The 9,214-nt window shown below is 38.6% G+C and overlaps 1 protein-coding gene across 2 annotated transcripts in view; it reads right to left on the bottom strand.

The window, feature by feature from the left end:
• Positions 1-9,214, bottom strand: part of LOC149314618 (tetraspanin-18) — a 256,903-nt gene that overhangs the window by 8,249 nt on the left and 239,440 nt on the right. For both annotated transcript variants that reach the window (XM_089521494.1, XM_089521495.1), the window contains 2 exons: positions 2,175-2,354; positions 910-993 (listed from right to left, as the gene is read on the bottom strand). In XM_089521494.1, coding sequence (XP_089377620.1) covers positions 910-993; positions 2,175-2,354 — 264 coding nt within the window. The remainder of the gene's footprint in view (positions 1-909; positions 994-2,174; positions 2,355-9,214) is intronic.

The raw sequence follows: 9,214 nt of genomic DNA, 5'->3' as shown, positions 1-9,214 counted from the left end.
ATGACTGAACATGTCAACATTAATTGGAACAAGCAAACAGAATTAAAGCCATTGGTTTTTTGTTTGTTTGTTTGTTTGCTACAGAATGTACTTGAAAAAAGTGCACAAAATGCTAGACTAAATTGCACACTCTATCCCAATGCAAACAATGTGGTGAAGAGTTCAACACTGTGGCTACAGCTTTTGCCCATTTAAAAGTTGCACAACTCAAACGTTACGAAACTCAGGCTGACTGAAGATGAGGCACACATGGTTTTATTGTGCAATATTACGTGTTTCTATGTAAACAAAACAAAACAAAACTAGCAATCTTGCACAAAATACACACACGGCTTCCTAAACAGTCTTTTTTTACACAACCCCAAAATATGAAGGTTGTGTGGTTTTCTTTCATTACTAAAAGCTGAACAGTTCTCAAGGGACGTTCTCAAGGGATGCTGGGAAAGCTGTGCACTTTCTGATCATTGCAGGGAAGAAAAAATTCCCAAAGTCTCTCAAAGCCACTGGACAAAAAACTATTTTTTTTTTTTTACATCCATTGGGACTTGGAAAATTGAGATTTACCATCTCTAACTCAGAAGTAGACCAAGTCTATGAAAGTTTATGCTACAGTTACTTTTGCTCAGTTAGTCAAAAAAGTGCTGCAAGATCCCTTTATATACTGACATTCCAGAGCAACATGGCTTGATTTCAGAATGATGGTGTGTTCAAAAGTGAATGAATTTGTTGCTAACACCAGAGGGCAGTGCAGGATAGTTTCTCTACACATACCCCTTTCCTTTTGTATATTCCCTTTTTGTAACTTTTCTAGATAATATGCAGAAATTTACACTAGAACTGTAGAAGGAAGGAAGCAGAGAATAAGTAACCAGGCATCTTAACTTATTAGTATACCAAAGCATACTATACCTCAATAGCTAAAACACCAATGGCAAGAGCTCCTGCAAGGTACACATAAGTCTCAAATGAATTAAGTATCACAGTGTAGCAGCCCTGGGGGAAAAGGGAGAAATAGTATTTAAAAAAAGAAAATATATATATTATTCAAAGCAAAATGTTTTAAAGCCACTTTTTGATGACCTATGTGTATTATCATATAATCACAGAGGTGGAAGAGACTGCAAGGGGTCATCTGGAAGTCTCAACACTGCTTTATTCATTTAGCATCTGGGCACAGGGCACAGGATGCTTCTATGATCCTGTCTGTTCCCCATAAAGGCATAGAAAAGATGTGTGTGTGTGTGTGGAGGGGGTTTTAGAGTAAGTTGGAGGGGGCTTGGGTTACTGGAGAGGAAGAAATACCAGGGGGGTTGAGGTACTGCAGTGGGAGGAATACTAGCCCCCACAGCATCCAAAAAGGGAAATACATGTGTAAGGGAAACATACACATGAGTATATCCAGCATATATTAAATGTAGCAGTTTCTGAAAGTTTCCTTTTACAACACAGGTCATCAGATGCAAGTTCCTGAGTTCCAGACTATGGGACAGGAAGGAGTGGCCAAAAGCCGTTTCCGGCCCACTCATCTCGTTCCTTAGCTGCAGTACTGAAATAGGCTTGTGCCCATTTTACAAAAAGTGAAAATCATGAACTGTGGCACATTTGAAAGACGGGGACGTTTTCAAATTTCCTTTCATGTCTCAAACAGTCTTTTTTTTAAGAGCCATTCTTTTTATGTTTCTACTTTAGTTGCATCAGATCCAATAATTAATATGAACTTCAGGGTTTCTAAAACTCTAAAATTACTTCCAGATAATACAGATTCTTCAAGCTAACAGCTAGTTGTAATGATGGTTCTGTGAGTCATTCAACTGAATCAGCTAGCCTCCTCCTTGGTCCCATCTTGGGTTAGGGTGTCTTATTTAAATATTTCATTTTCTGCCGGGAAGAACAAATAATTTAATCAATTTTGTCTCTACTGTGAAAATGTCTTGGAAAACTGATTTTTGAAAACTTTCTCACTGCTGCCTGGTAAGTGGTAATTGCGGGGGTGGGTTCTACAAGGATTCAGTGCAGAGCAGTGTAACTATGGTGCTAATGTAAATGTACAGATCATACAAGATTCTGGCCAATGCATTTAAAGCCAGAGGCTGAGTGCGTCACATTTGCCCCCCCCCCCCCTTCCACTGCACTTCAAGACAAGTCATAAAGTCCTATTTCTCTGTTCCTCTCACCTGCTGATTTTGGTACATATCCTTCCCTTGGAGACATTCCTCTTTGCTGATGATTGCTCCATTGCGAGATTGGAGTTCCCGCCGGCAACAAGCTTCAGGAACTTCATTCTGTGAATGCAGGAGAAGGAACCGGGGGGCAGTTTCAAAATCCTCTGGACCATTGACACCACAGCAGCCAAACTAGCATACATAAAAGACAAATACATGGGACAAGAAGGAATACAGAGCCCTTGAAAAGTATGTATCATCTGAGAAGAAGAATATCTGCAGGGACCAAACAGGTAAATGTTTTGAATGTAACAGGCTTTTTAAGTTCTACAAGTTTCCAAAAGGATGTAAACTGGTATTTAATACAGGTTTCTATATCATTTCAAACTAGACACTATACAATGGCAGTGCCCACTAGACTACATCCTTTCTGATGGCCGTAAGTAGATTTCCTATTTTGTACAACACTTTTTAAAAATTTTTTAAAAGGCACAGGAAGGCATTGCAGTGTATTTTAAGGAATTATTACTTCTGGACTTCATTTTGGATTATGTCATCATAGGATTTTCATGGTAAGAGATATTCAGAATTGGTTTACCAGTACGTCTTTCTGTATAGTACTAACAAGAATGAGTATGAAGGAGGCCCCATACAGACAGGACAAAATAAAGCTGCTTCGGGTCACTTTGGAGGTATGCTGTTTAAATGATGCATGTGCCCTAAGAGTACAGAAGCTGCGCCAAAGCTGTGCTCCATGATTGTGGCTTTGGCATGGCTTCTGGACTTTTAGGACGCATGCATCATTTAAATAGTATATCTTCAAAGTGACCCAAAGCAGCTTTATTTGGCCTGTCCGTATGTGGCCAGAATCTACTCTAGTTGGAACTAAGATACAGGATGCCAGATTTAGGCCTGTTACAGACTGCCAAAATAAAGCTGCTTCGGGTCTCTTTGGAGGTATGCTATTTAAATGATGCATGGGTCCTAAGAGTCCGGAGGTCGCACCAAAGCCACACTCCATTCCTAAGCACCGGAGTGCAGCTTTGGTGCAGCTTCCGGATTCTTAGGATGCATACATCATTTAAACAGCATACCTCCAAAGAGACCTGAAGCAGCTTTATTTTGGCAGTCTGTAACAGGCCATAGTCTGATTTCTCAGCAGAAGTCTATCTGATATGGGAAACCCTACAAACAGCATAGCCTCTTGACTCACGAGAACATGCAATCCCACCATCATGGATAATGCCAAAGTGAGGAAGAACAGAGGACAAAAATGAGCAGTGTCAATGACACAACTGGACTTAAGCCAAAAGGACACTGAACTGCTAAGGTGGTCAGATGTGAAAAGAAAATCCTGCATTGCAAAGCACATATAACAGGAAAATGAAATGTGAGAAGCATGCATTAGGGGAAGCTAGACATTGCAAAATGAGTAATAAATGAATAAACACTGCAATACTTGGGTCAAGCAAGCTAAATTGGACAGGAATAGGACAATTTTCAATCGAATAATTACACAGGTTATAGTGGATGGAAACACCTGGGATCTCAGAAGAAGTACATTTTTGGAATTCAGATTTTATCTCCTGGACTTTGAAATGCCTTCTTCCCAGTGCCACATGGCCAGAAGGGAGAAGGATCTACCTGCATAGATACCTCTCCAAAGAACAAGGTATCAACAGCAACTTGAGAAAATGCAAGCCTGCGTCTAATATTGTTTGTGTGTGTGTGTGTGTGTGTGTGTGTGTGTGTGTGTGTATATATATATATATAATTTTTTTTGCATCATGTATTTTGTTCATTTTGGTTGACCAAACAAAAGCATTATTGTTTTGTGAATTTTGGATGTTATTGTATTTTGCTATATGGCCAACACATCTACCCCGAATATATTTGACAGTGCTTCCCCCCCCCCCCCCAGAAAATAAATATCTAGCAAGAAATGGGCTGGCATTAATAGTGAGAAGAGATGCTGCAAACATCTGTCAAAAGATTTAACGCAAAATCTGATTGAACAATATCAATAAGACTTCAGAGGAAATCTGAATTCAGCATCCCTTCTCAAAATGCTTGGGGTCAGAAGTGTTTTTGATTTTTTTCACATTTTTGAATATTTGCATATACACAAGAGGTTATCTTAGAGATGGGACCCATGTTTAAATACAAAAATCATTTATGTTCCATATACACTTTATACACATAATCTGAAGGTAATTTTATACAAAGTATTTTTAATAATGTTGTGCATGAAACCAAGTTTGTGTACACTGAACCACAGAAAAACAAATGTGTCATTATCTGAGTCACCATGTGGACAATTTTGCATTTTGGAATATTTCAAATTTTGGAATTCCAGATAAGAAATACTCATTTGTATGCTCCAACTATTTAAAGGAAGAAATTGAAAGCTATGCTTGAATCCAGGAGGAAACTGATCACACACCCAAATAGGACATGTTGGTAATATGAATGCTAAAGTAGGAAACAGAACAGAACCAAAGATTACTGGAGAATTTAGGATCAAGGAATGATGTATGTGAGCAATTAATTTAATTTTGTGAAACCAACAATTTGTTTATTACAAATATGTTCTTCATGCAACCAAACTGTGTACATGGACAGTCATGCATACAAGACTGTCAATATAGAAATGAAATAGACTGCATAACTGGAAGCAAAAGATGAAGAAGCTCCATTCTCTGACAAAAATAAATAAAAAAGAAGAAGACCAGGAGCAGACTGTGATACAAACCATGAACTGCTAATATTAAAAATTAAAGGAAAGCTACAGAAGAACATTAAATCAATCACTGTGCCAAAATGCAACCTGAAGAACATCCCTGTAGAATTTAGAGATGAGTAAAGACTAGATTTGTACTGTTATGCCTAACTCACCAGGAGCCAGGAGAACTCTGGACTGAAACCAGGGACATTGTCAGAGAATAATGTAAATATGTAGCTGGAAAGAAATAAAAGTTCCATTGGTGATGGATGAAACTCTTCAAAGAATTAAGGACAGATGAGGAACAAAAGTAAAAAGGGACAGAAATAAGGTCAGAATCCTGAAAACAGCTGTTCAGAGATCTGTGCGTAGGGACAAAGAAAAAGATTATGGCAAAAAAGTAAAGACTTCTTCCATAAGATCTGAGAGATAAAAGAAGAAAAGAAAAATAATGATTGCAGATGATTTATATAACTTTATACTGCATAATGAAGACAATGATAATAGTTCAAAGTTTTTAATATACACTTTGTCTCACACATTAACCAAAGTTGAGACTGCAGTCATGAAATCAGAAGACTACTAGGATTTGGAAGATCAACTATAAAAAACTAAATAAAATCCTCAAGAGAAAAGAGATACTAAATATCATGATCAGAATCAGCCAGGCCATAATATTTCATATTTCTATGTAAAGTTATGAAAGGTGAACAAACTGAGAAGAGGAAAATCAATTCATTTAAAATGTAATGCTGGAGGAGAGTTCTAGAACAATTAGACCGAAATTCCTCCAGAAACCAAAATGACCACACTGAGGCTATCTTACTCTTATCATGAGACAACATAGGTCATTAGAAAATAAAATAATGCTTGGCAAAGTGGAAGGCTATAGGACAAGAGGAAGACTATGTAACATACAGATTTGATCAAAAAGCCATAGCCCTGAGATCTTAGCAGGGCTGTTACTAAAAGGCATCTTGGAAGTCTCATTTATAGGGTCACCATAAGTCAAAGCTGTCTTGATGGCAATTAACAACAACAAGGTCTGGACACTTCCAAGCTGGTCTGCCTTCTTTTCTTCTTTGTAAAATGAAAAATAGATCGCCCCCCATCATTGTGTGGTACAAGAAGGTTCTTGCCAATATTAAAAAAAATAATTTGGGAGATGTATAAATCCCATGGGCTGTACTACTTAAAATATGGGATTTTAAAAGCCCAGGAGACAAACAAAAGTTGGCATCCTGTCAGTGACTTACATGCACATGTAGGTACAGCAACTTAATCATCTTTTTGATAGGGCTTTGAGGTCTATTCACTTGCCCCATCCATCTGGCAGCATCAAGCTCCAGGAAGGGCTGCTGCTGTTCATCTGTACCAGAGGTAAGGGAAAGACGGAAGACGCTGATTCAGATCATGAGTATCTGGCTGCTCTAAGCTCCTGGGGAAAGGAAAAGGTGGGTGCACTGCATCTGCATCTGTGAACCCCCCTCTCCTACAATCAGTCTGAGATCAGCTGCTTTTCCATGATGTGAATCATCTCACTTTCCTCCTTCTCTCTCTCCACCAGTAAGGAATGTCAGGAAAAAAAGCCACATGGGATATATAGTCACAAGAAATATAATATGTATATGAATGTATTTGAAAGTAACATGACACAGCAAAAGTTATTGAATTGTCACACAGGTGTTGTAAGTAATGTAATTAGAAGGTCCTGAAAGCCAAGGACATATGAGGCAATGACAAAGTGAAAAGGTGCAAATTGATATCACCTGAGAGTCATTGAGTGGACAGTAATGTATGATGCAATGTGAGGTCTAGATTGAGCCAAGTATGGTATGTCAATCATAATGTATGTACACGCCCAGGAGGTGGCAACTGTATAATGAATAGAGAGACAAATGTCTATATAAACAATAATGTATGGCAATACTTTTTGTGGGTATTGAGGAGTATAGTAGTGTGGGTATTGAGGAGTATAGTAGTGAGAGTTTTGTGAGTAGTGAATTGTTTTGTGCATAGTGTATATAGTAGAATAAAAGTAGATCTTTTTAAGAAGACTACTGTGTTGACTGGTGTCTTGAGAGCTGAACAAGAACCAGCAGACTCCAGAGAAGATTGAAAGACATCTTCAGCCAATTCTCAGAGCTACTGGTCAAACTGGTTGTTCTTCCGCTGACCAAGGGGGTGAGAGTGAAAGCCTGGAGAAGAGCTGCAACTCCCATCATCCCTAACAAAGGGTTACGGGCCCAGAGCCAGTTACTGGAACACCCAGCATCCACAGAAGCTGAACTTTCCTGGAAGAGAAAGAAAGTTTTGTGGACGACCGATCAGAGCAAGCTGTGTACGCTGCACTGGTAAGCTCGTGAGTGAAGTGTTTTGTGTTTTGGAAAAGCCCGAGACGAGGCAGCTGTGCAAACTCAGGAAGGACTTTGCCAAATTGAGTCACTGCACAAGATAAGATGGAAGTGTTGAAGTTTAGCAAGTTGAACTCCCACAATTACTCCACCTGGAAAGTTTATGCACAGTCACTACTGATTAAAGAAGGTTTATGGGCCACAGTCGAGACGGGGCTAACAGCCGATGCAACTGCAGCCGCCAAAGAAAGAGATAGCAAGGCAAAAGCATGCTTGTATTTGATGCTCGAGGAGGACATGATAAACGATGTGAGAGATAAGGGCTCCGCAAAAGAAGTTTGGGAGACTCTTGAAAGGCTACATACTCCAACTACAGCTTTTGCCAAAATGCTTTGGTCTAAAAGAATCTATAGACAAAAGATGACTAAGGGACAGTGTGTGGTTGAACATTTAAAGAAAATGCAAAACCTGTTTGTGGAGGCAGAATTAAGAGGTGTCCAAATAAACAAAGAACAGCAATGTTACATCCTAATAGAGTCTTTAGACAGTTCATGGGACTCCATCACTAACAGTCTTCAGAATCTGCCTGAGGCTGAACTAAGCAGAGACTTAATAGTAGCAAGAATTTTGGAGGAAAATCAGAGAAGATTGTCTGAAAAAGAAGACTCACAGAAATCGGCACCAAGACTGCACCAGGCTCCTGAGTTAAGAGAACACCAAGCAGCAGCTCCCGTGAGAGAAAAACGACGTTGTTACCACTGTGGAAAGGCAGGACATTTGCAAAGAAACTGTCAACAATTGGCTGCTGACCAGTACAGACAGAGAGATAACAGACCGCAGACGCGGAACTTTCAGCAACAGAGACAGAACAAGCCGACATTTTTCAGGGGCAGTTACAACAAGAAGGAACGCGCAACAATGATAAAAGAGAAACATAGAAAAGATTCTAAATGGTTAATAGATTCTGGTGCAACTAGTAATATGTGTAATGACATTGAGTTGATTGAAAATAGGAAATCTGCCAATATTAATGCAGTAATTCTAGCTAATGGCAATGAAGTAAGTTCAGTAAAAGAAATGGGATCTGTTTACATTCCGGGGTTAAAACAAGAATTTAATAATGTGCTACATGTGAGAGAGTTGGAAAACAATTTATTATCAGTCAGTAGATTAACAGACCAGGACTACACTGTAATTTTTGAAAAGAATTTTTGCAAGATAAAGTTAAATGGTGAGCTTTGCGGAATAGGGCTAAAGAAAGATAAGCTTTATTTTCTAGAGGAAAATGTTGATCATTACAAAGTAGAGAATGTAAACAATGTTGATAATGTTCCGTTACACAAGGATTGTATACATGAGTTACATAGAAAATTTGGTCATGCAAGCTTTAAATGCTTAAAGAACCTAATCAGTATGTGCCCTGATCTGAGAGTGGCAGACTGTAAAAATCATTTGGATTGTACCATTTGTAGTCAAGTGAAAATTAAGTCATATCCTGTAGCAAAAAAGACAAAAAGAATTGCACGAAGACCTTTTGAATTTGTACATGCTGACGTTGCCCACGCAAACTGTTTATCTATAGGAGGTTGCAAGTATTATTTGGTAATTGTGGACAGATACACTAGATTTACATTTGTCAGAATACTGAAAAATAAGTCAGACGCTGGGCAAAGCTTAAAATCTTGGATAAGAATGGTTGAAAGAAAATTTGATTTCAGAGTAGACACAATTATAACTGATAAAGGCGGGGAATTTTTATCTAATGAATTGTTTTATTGGTTTCAAAAGGTTGGCATAACACACCACACAACAAATCCTGCATGTCCTAGTGAGGATGGGCTTGCAGAGAGAAAGATTCAAGAAATCAAAAAGTTAACTGCTTGTATGATGGCTGACGCGGGTGTAAGTGATAATTTTTGGGGTGAAGCTGTTTTGACAGCTGTACACATAACCAATAGACTCTATCATTCAGTAAT

The sequence above is a fragment of the Sceloporus occidentalis genome, unplaced genomic scaffold (assembly GCF_023333645.1).
Source record: "Sceloporus occidentalis isolate IW3139 unplaced genomic scaffold, rSceOcc1.0.p SCAF_4, whole genome shotgun sequence".
NCBI classification, from domain to species: Eukaryota; Metazoa; Chordata; class Lepidosauria; order Squamata; family Phrynosomatidae; genus Sceloporus; species Sceloporus occidentalis.
This window is presented reverse-complemented; position numbering and strand designations above follow the sequence as displayed.